The sequence below is a fragment of the Musca autumnalis genome, unplaced genomic scaffold, assembly GCF_047663935.1.
Source record: "Musca autumnalis isolate F117 unplaced genomic scaffold, ASM4766393v1 scaffold_5, whole genome shotgun sequence".
Classification (NCBI taxonomy): domain Eukaryota; kingdom Metazoa; phylum Arthropoda; class Insecta; order Diptera; family Muscidae; genus Musca; species Musca autumnalis.
The window spans coordinates 135,217,705-135,237,203 of NW_027412088.1; the positions used below are offsets into that span (position 1 = coordinate 135,217,705).

The window sequence follows — 19,499 nt, forward strand, 5'->3', positions numbered from 1 at the left end:
TAAAATTAAATTATGGCGCCCAATCCAAGTTCTATACATGTATACATTCTTTTAGCAAAAATCCACATACACAATATTTCCCAATCTAAATTTTTTATACTCTCAACCTTTAGTCCTCATCAAAATAATGGCTTTAGGGCCTAAGTGTTTTTGGAAGAAATCTATTTCATAAAACTTGGAGTCGACTTAGCTATGTTCGTCCGTCTGGCTGGCTGCCTGGAGAACACGTAATTCTCGAACAGATCAACCGATTCGCTCCAAAATTTGGCCTTCGTGATATTTTTTCAAAATGTTGATCAATTTCAATCGATTATATATCCACTCTTTCGGTAACCTTCCACACAGTATTTCAAAAATTTTCAGAGAAGTGCAGTTTAAGACCTCTCTGGATAATTAGTAAATATATCTGTGTAATCTTAAGACCTATAATTTAATTATAAGTAGAAATATAAAATAAATAAATTAATAAATAAAAATACCTCTCTGGAAAGGCTTTGCTCTTTTTTAATAAGTGTTCTTAGGGCCCCTATTACTATAGTACTATAGTTTTTTCAGGGGCAAGTCCATACTTCCAGAGAAAATGGCCCGAAAGCTGTAAAGAAAACCTACGGTCATCGTTCGATACGACAACGTTCGAACTGGATACTGCGTTGGTCCAAACTTTGTTTACCACAATATTCCTGCGAACCTTATATAAAGTTCGAAGATGGTGATTTTCCCCCAAATTTGAAGAATTTTAATGAAAGTGGTATGTGCGATTTTTCTTGAACGGAGCAACAGATTTGGTACAAACGTTGGATTTAGTAATATTTTGTCCAGACTTAGATTTATCTCGAAATTGGACCATACTGTGTACATCCCTCACAAACCTTCAAAATATTTGTTTAATGCAGTTTAACGTCTGTTCGAGGATCCTTAGCAATTTTTACTGAAGGAATTCCTTGTGTTTAGAGCGGTATTATGTTTTTCGTGGCAAGTCCATATTTCCTGAAAAAACTGAAAATTATACGTGACGAACTGAAATGACTGGTGGTCGCAATATCTTTTAAAAGGAATGATTCCAAAATAAGATCTACTTCCAAAATGAACTATGTCGGTCCGGTCCATTTCTTCGGGTAACTCCACAGCAGCACTTGTGGTCAATGATAAAATCCATATTTTGTTGGCAAGTTCATACGTCCGAAAATGACTACACAATTCTGAAAATCTCCCAATACATAGTTTTGGGTTAAAGGATTTTAGTTGTGTAGCCGCTATTCGATCTGTCCATAGATGAAAGTTTCAGTTCACACAGGCTCAGGGTATATTCCCGTCCTCAAAGACGACTGATACCTGTTGAGATTTTGACGAAGACGAATCTGTTTCCGATTAGCTTTTTTTCTGATTTCGTTTGTCGTTACAAAGTCCTTTGCCGAAGAAGGCAAAAGGAACATTTCTAGAAATGTGCATCGATTGAAAGTACTTCCCAAAATACAATTCAAAGAGTAATCGACAGAAAAATCCCTGAAGATGAAATTCAATGTAATTTCGAAATATTGGAAATAATATGCAATAAATAAAATATGAACATTGACCTCAATCTCAATAACCTTGATTTTATTAACATTCGAAAGGTCGAACAAAACATAAAAATACGACAGAAAAATACTATTTTATACAATAGACATTTACTAATGTGTAGCAAGAGGCCGGTATCAAATAATCTCAACGGACGAAACTGCGTTGGAACAGAAATTATATCATAAAAAATGGTTGATATAGTTTTTTTTTTGCAAATTTCAAACATAATAAAGAATTTATAATTGTTATGATGTTCCAAAAAGTTCATTACAAAAACGTGTTAGAGACTCTATACAAAAATTTAAAACCACAAAGTGTAAGCATTAAGATTTTATTGTTCTTTTCAAAAAACTAAAGATCGGAAGATTTTTTCCAAATGGTGTTTTTTAAGCAAAAGTATTGGACGTAATATGCAGCAAACGTTCAATAAATACAAATAAACGTCTTGTTCTGAACTCAGTAACACTTACAGTCAGCCTAAAATTACGATTAAACGCTTAAACAACAGCTTAAAACTTAACAGCTTAAAACTTATCAACAACTATGCAGAAAATTGCTCAAAAAGCCTAACGTCTTCCTTATTTTTAAACTTTCCAATATGTTGGACAATAATGTATACCAATGTAGTTAAATAATTCTCTGTAATACTTTCTCCAAATACTTTCCATATTTCTTGAACAATTTAAGACAGTTTAACATTTTACTCAAAAATTAAAAAAAAAATGTGTAACATAAGCTAAAATCCTATGGGAACGAAAATCATTTCGGCCCGGCCCCCCCCCCCCCCCCCCCCTGGCTACGTCGGTGAATGGAATGACTCCCATAATAAGACACACTTCCAAAATGGACTATGTTGGTCCATTCCTTTAGGTACCACCCCTGCAAAACTTTTGAGATTTTATCCTAATCTATATCTTTGTCGGCAAGTTCATACGCCCAAATTCAATACCAACAGTTCTTAGTGAGAGGTCCATCTAGCTCCATTTCGATATGTTACAAAGTATTGGGCTAAAACTAATCTATGTATTTTAACCCCTTTCCACACATAGTGGAGCAACTAAGAGAATCTGTTAACATGTCTAAGAGGAATTCTTAGTACATGCATTCATATTTTTTGGTTCTGCTGTTTATAGGGTGCATTGCCACCACGTTTGTTCGATCGTAACTTCTTAAACATTTGTTTTGTTGTCGTCAGACGTGTGTCGGTCGGTGCTAAAGAGCTCTTCAAACAAACAAACAAACGAGGTACATAAATGCTTGGTCTTGCGGTTTCCACTCATCGATTTTACTTTATTATGTGCGCGTACTACGAACGATCGCTTCGGTTGGTGTAAGTAAATGCTGTCCATTCATTCATTGCCAGTTGAATTGTTGAAGTTATTGAATGTAGACGGGCGCTAGCAAATTTCGTGTTGTTGTTTTTTACGGGCCTAAAATTACAAAAATTAAAGTGCAGAAAATGCCGAATAAACAAAATTAAATTTTGCAATCACAAAATCCAAATCGAAAACTAAAAATAAAAACATCTCCAGATTTCCGTTCAAAACTAATTAAAAATCTTTCGGAAGTGCTGCCAAGAAAAAAGTTTTTTTTAGAAGATAAACAATGGATCACGGATTGCCGCTGCAAGGCTTAATTGTTTTGGCGTCTCAGTGAGCGGCATAACGCTTTATGCTACCTACATTGGGCGGGCGTTTGTATTTACGAAACTATTCGCATTCGAATGGAATTGCATGCATCATCGTACACGTTCTTTGCCTTTTTTGTTGTTGCTGTAACAACAACGTAAATTTTGGATGCTAACCTGTTGGCTGCCCCAAGTGCATTGACGAACGAGTGTGGGATTGTTGTGTTGTTGATGGGGAAATAAACAATTGAACATTGCATTGTTTTGTTTGGCGATTTGTGTTTGTCTGTTGATTGTTCGCAAACTTTTAATTATTTGCGATTTGTATGTTTTAGCTTTCGTTTCGCATTTTACTAAACGGTCGTGAACAAAACAAAGAAAGCAATGCTGCTGTTCAATAATCTTAAATACGGAATTTCATTTATAATTCTCACGGTCTGTGGTGTTAATTCCGATAAGGAGTTACCCGATAATTGTGATAAACATGTTCCGAATTCATATTGTGGAAGTACGATAAATGCGAATGGTGAGCCCCCAACCACACAAAAGCCACCACATATAATTTTTATTTTGGCAGATGATTTGGTAAGTCTACGAACAATGAAATACTTAGTTATTAAGGTGGCCCGATGCCAAACGTGTGTAAGTGGTGTTTATAATGGAATAGCTTTCCAAACTTTTGGATCTTGTGTATTTTTATTCTAATTTTTTACAACCATGCTTTCGGTCACTTGTTTTTTTATCGGACTCTTGGGCTGCAGGACTGTTTTCATATGCCACCTTACGTCAAAATTATACATTTAAAGCGTTCTAAGTCATGGCAGTACCAAAAACCGGCAAAACGCATTCGGATGCCTCCAAATTTTGTCTTAGTTTTGTAGTGGTTGCATCCGTATGAGTTTTATACATAAACTCTGTTCCAGAACTAAAAATGTTTACAATTTTTACCACTTTTACACATTTTGCATTTCCGTACACAAAATTTATATGAAAATCGGTTACGACTTTTACAACTTTTACCACTTTATAAAGTACGGGAACAGGCCAATAGTAGGGTAAGTGCACCAGTAGTCGGCACTTTAAGGATTCTCGTATCTTTAGCCGTATGTCATTCCGAGTCTAAATATCCAATCAAATTAAATTTAAGTTGTTATGATTCGTTATTTTGTGTAGTTTTAGATTATATAAACAATTTTTTTGATTATTTCTGTTCAACATGCAAAAAATACAATTTTAGTGAAATACTGCTTTTTCACCAGTAGTCGGCACCATTCCCCAATAGTCGGCATGATATGATCCAGTAGTCGGCATGTTATATTTAAATAAAGAAAAAATGCATACTTTACATTTTTTCTTAAATATTTGAAAGAACAATAGCTTAAGCATTCGATATTTATACGTTTCTATTTTATTATATAAATTTCTATTGATTTTACTTCAAAAAATAAGGAAATTTTAACATATTGTTTAAATAAATTAGTGCGTACCCAATAGTCGGCATCTATTACCCAGTTGTCGGCACCCCACAACGTACGTACTTCAAATCATGGCTAATATTGCTTAAAATCGCTAAAGTTCCTTTCAAATTGAAACTATTTTTTTATTAATTTGCCTTTAAAGTATTTCTTTAGTATTTTTTATAATTTTTAGCTAAAAGTAATCGATAAAAACCAATGTTTATAACCCCATGCCGACTTCAGGCAAATTTTATATTTTTTTTGTCCCTAAAGTCGGCATCAGCAAAAATTGCACAATTATAAATATTTTTTAAAAAATTCTTTTTCTGAAGTGTTCTTTTAACAGTTCTCTACCTACATAACAAAAATTTTGTGGAAAATTTCTTCATTTTAAAATAATTATAGAGCTTATAAGGTTAACATCTCCACAATTTTTTTCTTAAGAAACATGCATTTTCGGTTGTGGTGAAAAACCCTCACTGACAAAAACTTAAATTTCGATGTAATAATTGGTCCTAGCTCAATGAAATTTTATATACTGTTAGCTGACAATATTGTTGAAGCATTTTTAAGATTATTTTTCTATTTTGTTTTCTTAATTTTTAGTTATTTGAGTTCAAATTCAAAAGGTGCCGACTACTGGTACATGCCGACATTAGGTGCACTTACCCTATACAACCTGAGAATTTTTGTTACAAAATTATAGTCTTATATTTAAGATTTTTACAAAGTGAGTTTTTGCGTTTTTTGAGTTATGTCACTTGTTTGAATGTGCCCTTCTTGCAGAAAAAATATTTTTGTTTGTTGAAGGAAATATTAAACACAAATCAGCATGCGATTTGAACTAAAAAGACGTTTTCTTTAAATAAATATTCACCATGTGTTCTAAAAATGTACAGACGTGCCGTGGTCAACATTTTTGTTAATTATAGCCGTAATACGTTCTAACTAGGAAACATGATTGCGTGATTTATTTGGTCCTTTTAAAAAAATAATATTTATAAAATTTTTCCCACTAATAAATTAAAATATTGATCCGTCTTTTGTTTTAACAGCGTTCATTGGGTTGGAACGAATAAAATTGGTAAAATGTTTATTATATCCGGCGTTCGTTATAAACGTGTTCATCTGTAAAATTCTTATTAAAGCTTACTTTTAAATATCATATGTAAATATATTTGAAACATTGCTTCAATTCGTCGCTATCCGCTTGTGATTAAAAGCGGGTCTGTAAATCCTAACGAATTGTCAAAAATTCTACTCGCGGTGTGACAATTTTTGTTCGTTATAATCGTGGTCGTTTTAAGAAGTTGAATGTGTGTAGAAATATAAAGAAAAATTCTTTGGGAAAACAAAACTTTGTTCGTTATAAACGTAGTTTCTTATAACCAATGAACGGAAACAAACAAAACGATTCCCGTACCAATCACACAAAGCCACAAACTTTTCAGCTTCTCTGAATCGTTTCATTCTCACAACCAAAACAAAAACACAAACTTTTCAATGTAAAAAGATGGAAACCGTACGATTGCGGAAATGTAACTTCAGTTATGCTTTGCCGAGTTGTTTCATTCACCACCGAAACAAGAAGTATTTTTGGGAAACGCTTGCCGTGCGTATTGTCAATGACACACTCAGACACACACATGTGATTGCTTAACAACCCCCTATAAGATCAGCATACCACAGTGAATTTTATCAACCACCAATCAGCATACCACAGTGAATTTTATCAACCACCAAACGTTTTTGATTTATTCACATGAGTTTAGACCATAGCCGACCAAGAAGAGCGAGCGCTTAAATTGTTTATGTGTGGGTAAAATTACACTGACAGAACAGGTTGATGATTTTCATATTGAGTGTGAAATGAAAAATATATTGTTGGCGCGTTCGCTTTGTATGACTTAAATTAAAAATAATATAAATAACTTCATAATTTGAAAAGTATTTTTCTTCATATGTTAATTTTTTTGAGAGAAAAAACAAATTGTATATAAAAATGATTTTTTAAGACTTTCTAAGCATACATACATTTTTTATTGTTGCATTGCAGACGAGGCATTCTGCGTCATTAAAAATATTAATACAAAACAAAAATCATTTTTAAATTCTTCCCTCCACATATTTGCTGTACAACTGCAAAATCTTTTCTGTGTACCCAAAAATAAACAAATAAAGCGGCATCAACCTGCATGCATGAAATTCAGTACAAGACTGAAGTAAAAAAATCAAAACATTTGCTCTCTTACTTTGCGTTCGGGTCGCATGTGTGTGATTTGCCGAAAAACTTCGTAACCAAATCAATACCCACGAACGGGTTTGGTTTAGACTATTCCGTTTTCTATCTGCTCTTGTGGAGTTGAGTACTTTTCGCTTTTCGTTTTGTTCGTACTCACGAATGTATACAAAACAAAACTAAACAGCGAGCTCGGCCAACGTGGGTTATGTTTCGTTTTGTATTGTTCCTATGGAAAATACGAAACGAAACGATTGGAAATGTTATTTAAAGTATTTTTACGTACGCTGCTTATAACCGATGTTCGCTATATCCGAATTTTACTGTGTAATTCTTTTTTTTAGCTTACTTTTGCATATAAAGCATTAAAATGTATAAAAAGCCCATAAGTCCGCCGCTATTAATTTTTGCCTCAAAAACAGGCTAAATTACCTATAGTGCGATGGTACCCTTGCACCGATGTTTTTGACTCTCTAGTCCTAGGGCTTGGACTGGAGCGTTCTCAGCTAACTGCTGTTTACTCTAGCGGAATAGCAGAAAGAGTACCCATTCGTACAACTCAAACAAAAGCAGTATATATTTTCAGTCAAGTGTAAGGTTTGCAATAACTTGTGCCACAAGTAAAGAAGCTCTAGTCTTCTTCTCTTTCACTAGCAGTGAAATAGAAACATCGTAATAGCAAAAATTTCCACAGAGCAGAATTTCGGTGGAGAGTTAGAGTTTGCCATTAGAAGCAACGTCCTTAAAGTCCCCATCGATCCCATGTGTGAAAAAAAGTTATTCGGGGTCAAAGGTCAAATTTTAAGGGTTTTTAGGTTTTCGGATTTATTTTTTGAAAACGTTTGATCTAATCAAAAAGTGACTAATGCCATGTTCACACGAGCGTTTCAATTACGTTGTTCGCCTGTCGAACGACGTACACGAATTAACATGTTTCCACGACACCATTCGTAATTAACAGAAACATGAACAAAATTTCCTTCATTTTTTGTTTCCTTGTTTTCACGAAAATTTGAATTTGAAAAATCAAAATTTGAATAAATAAATGAGTTTCATGCTTAAACTACAAAAGAAAAGATTATTCCTACTAATATCCATAGATGTACTCAATTCCCTAACAATTTAAACTTTTACCCAAACAGGGATGTATCAAAAGATAACTCGTTTTTTGCCTCTCCTGAAAAGTTGTATTTTTTAAGATACGAGGTTGAGGAAGTAAGGCATCGATATGTATGTCCTTTTTCTCAATTTTAGACATTATTTGTTTTTAGGATTGGAACACAACAATTCAATACAATAAATTTTTGGTTTGTTCCAGAACTGCAAGAATTTACTAATTTTTACTATTTTTTTCGATAAAATAAAGGAAAAAATGTTATCGTTGTAAAAATTAGCAGGTTCTGGAAAAGACATATTGATTTTGAAATTGCTTATTTTATTTGTTACGGCTTCACCTAATTAATTCCAAGTTGCGTGTGCGCTCAAAAAAAAATATATGTATTTCAATTTGAAATACAAGTATTTTGTTCTTGATTTTTGAACGAACACGCAACACGCAATTAATTAGGTAAAGCCATAAAAAACGTGATTTTTCGAATGGCTCAAATTTACACAAAATATAACAAATAATTGAATTTGAATAGCAAACTCATCAAATTATTATTACTAAATTATTAAATTAGTTGTATGTTATTTGAGAAAACGTGATATTTTTCAGAACGATGTAAATTAAAAAATGGCATGGGTGCATATGATACGAGTACCAAACTGTTAATTGTATAATAGCAAGAAATATCATCATTGACAAATGTCGCCAGCATATTTCTGTACTTTGGATGATTTGTGTACTTGAAACTTTTACTTTTTAAAAGGTGTATATTTTATAGAATTTTTGCAAATTTTGCGAATTTTTTATTGAGTCTGATACATGCAAGGGTAACAATAAAATAATAATGTAAAATAATTGCAAGCGCTACTAACTAAAACTACTTCAATGGTAAGAGGCTTTATTCACAATATACAATTGTTAAATCTTCAGTGATTTTATTTGAAAAGAAAAAAATTACATGTTCTCAGAATGGCTGAAATTTTCTGATTGAACAAAAAATCATAAGGTACATTTTCACCAAAATATATACGTATTTAGGGGATTTTCAGAATAAACCGGGATCTTAAAATAGACTCTACACTTTTAATATCGAATAAAACCTTAGTATTTAACAATTATCATTAGAGACAGAATTCCAAAGGATATATTAATTTATTTAGTTAACTGCACGGAGAAAAAAGGGCTCTCTAACATATGCCCCAAACATATTTTGCAGCAAACGTATGTTTGTTTGCAACCAGTTCCAAACATAACATATGTTTGGGTCCTGCAAACAAAAACAAAAAAAAAATACAAACCCAAAATCCGCAAAAACACATACACATTAGGGTTATGACTTTTTGACATTTTTTCTCAAAAATGATTTCCTGTAGCAGGGATGAATGAACTTTTGCCTAATAATCACTATGCTATCGTTTATTCCATTGAAATATAAAAAAAGTTCACGCACAAATCGATTTTAAAAATATAATTTTTTGAAAAAATTTATGAAATGAAAAAAATTTTTTTTTCAAAAATTATTTTTTGTTGCGCGTATGAATAAATATAAGCCTACTTATAACTAAAATAATGTTTATTTCATTCAAATATTGAAAAAAGCCATGCCCAAACCACTTTGAAAAAATTTTAAATTTTTTGGTTGTTGTTAAAAATTATATCTTTAAATAAAAGCGTTTACGACATTTTTACGATTCTCAGAATTGAAGAAAATTAGTGAGAAATAAATGTTGTGTCAGTTTAATTATCTCATGTGACTGTAAAGTTTATTTTCAATTGTATATATGCTTACAGTGACTTCAAAAAATTTTCCATAATTTTGATAAATTCAAATTTTAAAATCATTTTGTGCGTGAGGTTTTTTCACAGAATCACCTTATAATTATGATTTTATGTAATCTTATGGCAAAACTCATCACGCTATGATACAGGGATATGAGGTTGTAAAAAAGCCATAACCCTAATACACATACTCCAGAGTTAGACAATGGGTCTCCCTAGAGCGTAAATTTACTCTAGCTCACAACCTGTGTACGCTTACGGGAGACCCATTACTCTGGCATACACACATTTAAAAATGGTGGTGGTTTTTCTTTTATTGAAATGTATAGAAATACCAAACACAAAAACAACTACAGGCGCTTAGATACATAAAAAATTCAAAATAAAAGAAATATTGTCACAAATTTAGAAAGAAAACAAAAACTATTAATTATAAAATATAGAAACATCGTTGATGGTTTCTCGTTAGTTGTAAAATAAAACACATTCTCCTCAAAATCAAATGATTTTATAATGTAATAAATATGTACATCCATATTTTCAAATATATGCATGTATGTATATGAAAAATGTATTAATGTTATTACCAATATTAAATGCGATTTCTTCCTTGCCCAATAAAATATTCACCTTTTTGGTTTTAATTTACTAAAAAACACTATTACTTTAAGAAAACACAAAACACTGATTTATTTATTCACTTCACCGACTAGAGCAAGCATGCACGCTTCTTTACGAAAAAGTTAACTACAACCATATTTAAACAAGATGAGCACTCACCTTTACGTTTTCGTACGATTCACCATACAAATGCTCTCTTCGTGTTCATCATTGACACGAACACTTACGCTCAGTTGATTAGTCGTTGTTGAGAAGGCAACGGATTAACATTTATTAAAATTATTGTTTTGCATTAAAATTACAACTTTTAACACATAATTCTTTATTTAATATTATAGTTTTGGACCTCTCCGCAATGATTTAACAATGAAAAAGCTAATAAAAACCATAGCTTAAAATATTTTAATTACTCTTAGAAAAATTCAGTTCTCTTTCCCATGTAATCACTCAAAATAGCATTCTCTTCGTGTGCACCCGTAGACTAGAGCGACCCACACTGAAAGGTAGTCTCGTCGTCGCTTCTGCGACTTCTATTGCACCATACAGACAGCTCTTTATTTTAAATCAGGCGAGAGCCATGTTGTTACGCTCTTTGATAAAAATCCTTTCTCAACCCATAAAAAAATATGTTCTAACATAAAAAAAAATATATTGGTACCCAAACAAATAAAATTGAGATATGTTACAAAATATTGCAAACATATATTTATTTGGACCCATATATTAGTTTGCAACCAGTCCAAACAAATATTTGTTTGGATCCAAACATATTTCTAACATATATTTTTCTCTGTGTGCATACTAAACAGTACCAAACTTTTTTACAGGGTTTTAACGATGTTGGCTTTAGAGGATCCTCCGAAATACCAACACCGAATATCGATGCTTTGGCTTTTTCGGGTATTATTTTAAACCGCTATTATGTCAACCCGATTTGTACACCATCTCGGTCAGCGTTAATGACTGGAAAATATCCCATTCACACAGGTAAACAAATTTGTAACAGCAATATCAAAAATACATGTATACATATACTTGAAAAAATTGTTTTTAGGAATGCAGCATACCGTGTTATATGGAGCCGAACCACGTGGCCTGCCTTTGACAGAGAAACTAATGCCGCAATATTTCAATGAACTGGGGTAGAGAATTTTATTTGCACACAATGCCAATGAAAGTTTGCTCATTTCTTTATCGAATATTTTTCTTAATCTGAGTATCTTTCATACTTTCCTTGGTATCGTAAATTTTCCACAATAATTTACCATTCATATCTAAACTCCCCATCTTTCTAAAGGTATTCATCACACATCGCCGGCAAATGGCATTTGGGCCATTATAAACATCAATACACTCCCCTATACCGTGGTTTCTCTTCTCATGTAGGATACTGGACAGGACATCATGATTACTTTGATCATACGGCTGTTGAATCAGGTCAATGGGGAATAGATTTAAGGGATGGTAAGTAGGTTTATATCTTGACTTTATAGATTTTTATTCAAATTGTGTTTTGTTTTATCAACAGGAATGAATGTTGGTTATAATTTACATGGAAAATATACCACGGATTTAGTCACCGAAGAATCTTTAAGAGTTATTTCCACTCATAATGCCACGAAACCTTTATTTTTATATGTTGCCCATGCAGCGGTTCATTCTGGCAATCCTTATGATCCGTTACGTGCCCCCGACGCTGATTTATCGAAAATGCAACATATTCAGCATTTTGGACGCAGAAAATATGCTGGTGAGTTAATGAATATATTCAGCAATTGGTTAACAGATATGTCTGAGTAACCTCTTTTTATACCCTCCACCATAGGATGGGGGTATATTAAGTTTGTCAGTACGTTTGTAACTACTCGAAATAATCATTGTAGACCCCACAAAGTATATATATTCTTGATCAGCGTGCAATTCTACATCGATATAGCCATGTCCGTCCGTCTGTCCGTCTGTGGAAATCACTCTAGCGTCCGAACGGATTGACGTAGGTTGATGAAATTTTGGGAAAATAAGTTATATTTACGTAGGACTTTTGGTATTGAAAGCGGGCTATATAGGTCCACGCTTTCGTATAGCCCCCATACAAAATGACGCGTGACGCGCCGTCGTTTTAAGGAATTTTTAAGATATTTGGCCCAATTTACCACCGAATTGGTTGTAATTTGGTACTTTGTGTCTCCAGAGGCCAAAAAATATTCCTACCAAAGTTGGGTTATATAGGTCCACGTTTTGGTATAGCCCCCATATAAGGCCCCATATAAAGTACGCGTCATTTTAATATATTTCGAATGTATTAGACCCATTTGACCACAGAATTGGTTGTAATTTGGTATTTTGTGTCTTCAGAGGCCAGAAAACATTCCTACCAAAGTTGGGTTATATAGGTCCATGTTTTGGTATAGCCCCCATATAAGGCCCCATATAAAGTACGCGTCATTTTAATATATTTTGAATGTATTAGACCCATTTGACCACAGAATTGGTTGTTATTTGGTATTTTGTGTTTCCAGAGGCTAAGTAACATTTCTACCATAAAATGTTTATATAGGTCTACGTTTTGATATAGCCCCCATAATACAATATCTCCCGATTTTCGATATTTTGAACGTTTTAACCTCATTATCACACCGAGATGGCTGAAATTTGGTATTTAGTCTTCTTTAGGCGTATAAAACTTTCCCCCAGAAAGTTTTAGGTATAGGCCCACGCCATCATATAGCCCCCATAGAACGGTACCCTCAGAATTTCGGTATTTTGAGGGTTGTGGCCACATTAATCCACCGAAATGGCTGAAATTTGTGGTGGAGGGTATAAAAAGTTCGGCCTGATCGAACTTAACGCTTTTCTTACTTGTTTAGCTTTACATATTACTAGTTTGCTGCCTATAAGCTTCTCATAGTTGTCTATAGGCTGTTTTCATGGAACTCGGCAATGTTGATTATTATGGGGTATTATGGTGAATTATCCCACACCACGTAAGATATGCTAGGTATACATAGAGGAATATGAATCTTTGCTATTGGCTACAAGAGGGAGATCGGCATGTACGATACAGTTCTGCACGCATCCTTGATTGGCTTCTGTAGCGCGACCGCCCAGCCAAATTTCCAGGCTTCTGGTAGAAAATAGCTGACTAAAGGTAGATTGAGGACACTTGTTAAATACTCAACCACAGGTTCACCTAATGTTTTTGATGATTTCACGTCTGCAACATCGCTCATCATGGTGAGATATCATTGCGGTATTTCCGTGGCTGCGATGGCTCTTATACGGCCTTATCACTCTCGGAGTGCTCTAGAAACTGCTGGTTAAAATAACACGCGTTCCTCTTAGGGTCAGTTGGTATCACACCGTTGAAATTAAAAGCCGTTCTATCGTTCTTTTCTCCCGGATTTGAGAGTTGCCAATGTTGCCTTGTTCAGGTAGTCTAGCCACTTTTCAGCTTATGCTCGCCTATTAGCCTGTGGACTTCAACAGCCAGTTTCCTAACTCTTGGGCCTTCAGGGTTAGTACAACGAAGTTCATCATGCTTGTTATTCCCGTGACCTCTGTTCGGAAATGTGGTGACCAGCTGTAGCTGCGATGAAAGCGGTGTGGTGGATGCGAATCTGGCAAATGGAACAGATCCATTTATATCCCGGCACAGACCAAAAGAGCTCGGAGCTGGCATTCCGGGATATATTGCCTCTCCCATGGTTAACAAATACCGAAAGACTTCAACGTTTTTTCATAGAAGACTTTGGGGTCTTCTGATAGAAGACTTTAAGGGCTTCTCATAGATGACTTGTAGGTATTTTTATAGAGGACTTTGGAGTCTTTTAATAGTAGACTTGAAGGTATTTTTAAAGAAGACTTGAAAGTCTTCCTATAGAAAACTTGAAGGCACTCTTAAAGAAGACTTGAAGGTCTTATAGAAGACTTGAAGGCCTTCTTATAGAAGTTGAAGGTCTTCTTGTAGAAGACTTTAAGGTCTTCTTATACATATAAGACTTGAAGGTCTTCTTATAGAAGGCTTTAAGGTCTTCTTATTGAAGACTTGAAGGTCTTCATATGGAAGACTTCTTATAGAATATTAAAAGGTTTTGTTATAGAAAACTTGAAGGCCTTGTTATAGAATACTTTGAAGTCTCCTCAGGTCTCTCGTGGTTCCTCCGCCTCATTTTGCTTACTTTGTTGCGGAGACCGTTCCAATTGAATTGAAGGAATGATGTATTTTCGGTGCGCTGAACAACTCTATTCCGATACGAACCAAAAGATCTCGGGACAGGCATCCGGTATATATTGCGGTTCTCATGGTGAAAAAAATATACGAACACAAATATATAATAGTTGAGGTGACGGCCCGGACCAAAATTTTGGGGGCCCACTCGGTAAGACCAACGTAGTTTAATGACCAAAAGAAAGGGAATACAGTCGGAAAACCTTAGAAATATCTTAAAATTATTTATTTGAGCATAGAGAACATAGTCAAAGCAGTTGTAGCGCTTTGGATATTATAACTATACGATTTCTTAGGAAATCAACACTTTGTAATGTCTTATAACCGCAAGGCCAAAATTGCGTTAAATATGTCTATGGAATGGCCACGTCCTTTCCTTTGTTACGTACTTCAAAAAAGTAAAAAAAATGGCTTCAATTTTGCACTCTAATTTTTTTGAGCACTTTATGAAAAGAAGATGGGATTAGTTGAGAATTGATCTATGCAGTGGGAATTTGGGGACATCGTGGCGTCATCCAAAGGTTTTTTGTTTTTTTTTTGTATTGAAGGTAGAATTCAGTTATAAAAGTGATGGAAAAAATGTTGAGACACGTGTCTTCTTTTCTGGCCCTCTATCACGCTGCGGTGTCAGTGTTATTATGGTTTCCATGAGATCCTGTTAAATAAAAATTCTAGCGACAAAACGTGGGTTTGTTAATAGACCAATTCTGGAGCCCAATCGTGGGTGTGTTAATGGGCAACTTCTGACTTCCAATCACGGTCCTGTTTATATTAATGTTCTGGATTCCAAACTGTATCTTTTAAATATACATATTCTGGCGACCAGGCGTCAATTTGTTTATAGAAAAGTTATGGCATCCAATCGTGTTTATTTTAACAGAAAAACTCTGGCGCGCAAATGGGTTGTTTTCATAGAGAAACATCATGGATATTTTTAATGACAAATGCTGGCGACCTAAGATTGAAACTTCATGCAGAAATTCGGACGTCCAATCATTGTTATTTTCATAAAGAAACTAATTGTAGTTATTACCTCACAGATATGGTGGAGCCCATAGAAATTTTGGTTCCTAATCGTAAATCGTATCATAAAGAATGTATAAAATCCAATAGAGGTTGTGTTGATAGAGAACTAATGCTGAGTAATAGTGAGTCTATCATCATGAAATTCTGGCGCTCAATCGTGGGTTTCTTAATGCTTAGTTCTGTCGTTCAATCGTGCGTCTGGCAATACACTTATTGTGGTATTCAATCGTTGGTCTTCCATTGGAGAAATTCTGGTTTATACTCGTGGATCCTTTAAATTGTTCAGGAGCAAGCAAAACTCTGGCAACCAGACTTGAATTCTTTTAAAATGAAATTCTGGCGCCCAATCCAAGGTCTAAACATGTATACAAATACTCTTAGGTTGTGTAAAGAAACATTTTTTATAACCTCAGCCTTTTGGCTAATGAGGGAATTTACACACTTTCCAACGAAATAAAGGTTTTAGGCCCCAAGTATGTTTGGACGAAACCCGTTTCAGACAATTTGGAGTCAAGTTAGCGATGTCCGTCCGTCTGTCTGGTTGGCTGGAAAGCCCGATAACTCTCGAACGGATCAACCCATTCTATCCGAAATTCGGCCCTCGTATTATTTTTGTCCCAACTAAAATCAAGTTCGAAGATGGACTATATTGGTCCACTACGTTGGAAACATTCCACAGAAAAATTCTAAAATTTTCAGAATAGTGCAGTTTAAGACCTGTAGTGGGATTCTCTAGGGCATTTTTTGGTTACTGACAAAAATCTGTGAAATTAAATCGCAAAATTATGAATGAAAAGTTCAAAAAGTTTTGTTTAAGTGCAGTTTAAGCTCTGTTCGAGGATCATTTGAAAATTGTTACCGAAGACACTCCTTGTGGTCCTGTCTGCAGCGATATTATGTTTTTCATGGGAAGTCTATCATTCCTGACATAATGGTCCAACAGCTCTAAATTATATGGTGACCAACTGAAAATACTGGTGGGCGCAATATCTATTGGAAGGAATTGTGATCATTAATCCAAATCCATATTCTTTAACTACATAATTTTTGGCGAAAAGTATTTCGGTGGTGTATTCGATCTGTCCATTCAATTTACACAGCCTAAGGATATATCCCTGCCAGTAAAGCCGACTGATACTAATTTACTCGTTGAGATTTTGAGGAACAATAATCGGTTTCACATCAGTTTTTTCGTGAGTCTTCGCAAAGTCCTTTACCGAAGATGGAAAAAGGAAGAACTATTTTGTTCCATGCGCCCTGTTTTACACAAATAGAATTGTGGGTTTCTATGGCGACTTCGAGTTAATAGGCGAGTGGTATGAGGTAGTGAAACCGCTTTACATGGTTTTCTGTGTTTGCGATGTAACCTCTTCCTATTATTCGTTTCAAAAAACTCGCAGTCATTTTAAACCTTCTCTTCTGCTTTTGCCGGGCCCCCACCCTCTGGCTACGTCGGTGTGTAGCTTTAAATAAAGTAATTTTGTGTTTTAATTTTGGATTTTGTTCGTTAATCAAAACAAGAGTTACGGAATCATACTACTGTTTATTTTGTTCTTTAAGTTTGGTGAGATATATTTTTTTGCATCAAGATCTGTCGTCACATAACTACCTCTTTTCCATTAATACTAATGCCCCCGTTGTCCAGTTTATCATCCTATGTAGAGACAATTACGCTTGCATTCCAAACGTGATATCACTTAGAAAGTCACAGTATGTTTACATCTGGATTATTATGTCAGTCTTGTTGAACGTATACCCAAACCTTACTATGACTTTCAGTGAATGACTTTCCCAAACATTGATCTTCGACTAAAAAGTTGACATAATTTCACATGAAATTTGTTTTGTTTTCACTAATACTGCCTGAAGGGTAATATTTATGACCTAAAAACAAGTTTGACGCCAAGATAAAATTTGTAACAGACATTCCTTTCATAGATATTCACTTTGGTGCATTATTTATCACGTCATCTTCATTTTTGTTTACTTACCCAATGAATGAATGGTATTGTTTGACAATATCATTACCCTTTTTGTGTGGCCCCATTGTAGGTTGAGGGTACGTATGTGGCCAGAAAATACGTTTCGCTAACGTAATAAACAATTATGCATTGTGTGTATGTGTTTTTGTGCATTTAAAAGCATCCCCAAAAGTTCGCTCCGAAAGGTATGCAATTACCTGATATATTGTCGTTGTAGACTTTTAAGTCAGACTAATTAATGTAACGTCATAGATCTTTAGACCTCTGTAATGTAATGATGGTGATGTGGAGATTGGTGTTCCCACATCATCATCATCGTGGCGGAAAATATGAAATAATTAGCAATTTAATAAAAAAATATGAAATGCTCTGCACAAATGTCACCCGCACAACGTTATTTTGACTTAAATTAATTAGACAATCTGTTGTTCTCCACTCTTCTGCCTCTTGCAGCAATGGTTAGTAAACTTGATGACTCGGTTGGGCGAATTGTGCAGCAGTTGCAAAAGCAGAATATGTTAAACGATTCCATAATTGTGTTCAGTACAGACAATGGAGGACCGGCGGAGGGATTTAATTTGAATCACGCATCCAATTGGCCATTGAGAGGTGTTAAGAATACCCTGTGGGAGGGTGGTGTGAGAGGTGCTGGTCTATTGTGGTCACCACGTTTGAAGAAGCGACGACGTTTGGCTGATCAAACAATGCACATTGTAGATTGGTTGCCAACACTGCTGTCGGCTATAAAGGGTGACGAAGCCTTACTGTAAGTAGACTTTGTTTGCAAAGGAAACAAAATTAAAGTTTTATTTTATTTAGGAATATATCCTCACTACCCTTAGACGGTGTCAGTGTATGGGATGCTTTATCCAATGATGATGTTTCGCCGCGCAGAGCTATACTCCATAATATCGATGATATATGGGGTAGTGCCGCCTTAACACGTAGCGATTGGAAAGTTGTAATTGGTACTCATTACAACGGAGCCTGGGATGGATGGTATGGTCCCGCCGGAGATCGTAATGCCCGTTCATATAACTACAAGGCTGTACGCTCCAGTTTAGCTGGTCGCTCTTTGGCCACAATCGATATGTTACCCACATTGGCAGATATTTCACGCATGCGCATGGAATCGAATATAGATTGCTCAGCTCGCATGCCCTATTTAAAAGAGGGCACAGTATGTAAGCCGCTGGAGAAGCCTTGCCTATTCAATGTAAAAGATGATCCCTGTGAAAAGTACAATTTAGCTCATAAGTAAGTGTAAATAGATTATTGGAAGAGATCCATTTTAATAACCGTTTGTTTAAAATGACAATTTCAGGTATCCCAGCATATTGAAAGCGTTAATGGATGAACTTCAAGTCATAAATGCAACAGCAGTACCTCCCTCAAACAAACCATTAGATCCTAATGGATATCCAAGTAAATGGGGTTATACATGGACAAATTTTGGAGATTTTGAAGAAGGAAATGACGTAATTGGAAGTATATGATATTGTTATTAGTGTTAGGTTAAGGTTAAGGTAATCAATAAATAAGTGATTGTATTTTTAATCGGGTTAATTATTTAACACTCAATCAGAGTTTTTATTAAAAAGAAATGCAAGTGTTTTTAGTATACACTGTCGTTCACTTGAATAGCGCCCCCTCAAACTTTAATTTAGCTTTAACATTTTTATTATTGTTCGTATACATATGAATGTACATACGTCGTGGTGCTTTATGTGAGTACCTACCTTGCGGTCTACCTCACACTGTTCTTAACACCGGGTGAATACGTGCGTCTACCAACGCCCCCGCACAGAAGTACGAGTACCAATTCGCTAACACGTATTTGGACGTGATCGCCACCTTGGTTAGGAGCGGAGC

General features: G+C 34.8%; 1 protein-coding gene across 2 annotated transcripts; it reads left to right on the forward strand.

The window, feature by feature from the left end:
- The first annotated feature begins 2,907 nt into the window (after positions 1 to 2,907).
- LOC141405350 (arylsulfatase B) lies at positions 2,908 to 19,193 on the forward strand. 2 transcript variants are annotated; one of them, XM_073989580.1, is made up of 9 exons: positions 2,908 to 3,212; positions 3,523 to 3,772; positions 11,219 to 11,378; positions 11,446 to 11,533; positions 11,689 to 11,855; positions 11,920 to 12,141; positions 18,081 to 18,393; positions 18,447 to 18,884; positions 18,952 to 19,193. In XM_073989580.1, exons 2-9 carry the CDS (start codon positions 3,572 to 3,574, stop codon positions 19,121 to 19,123), a joined length of 1,761 nt encoding a protein of 586 aa, XP_073845681.1. In that variant the 5' UTR covers positions 2,908 to 3,212; positions 3,523 to 3,571; the 3' UTR covers positions 19,124 to 19,193. The 2 variants fall into 2 exon arrangements, with proteins under 2 accessions (XP_073845681.1, XP_073845680.1); XM_073989579.1 differs by having other exon boundaries at positions 2,916 to 3,772.
- The last annotated feature ends 306 nt before the right edge of the window (positions 19,194 to 19,499 follow it).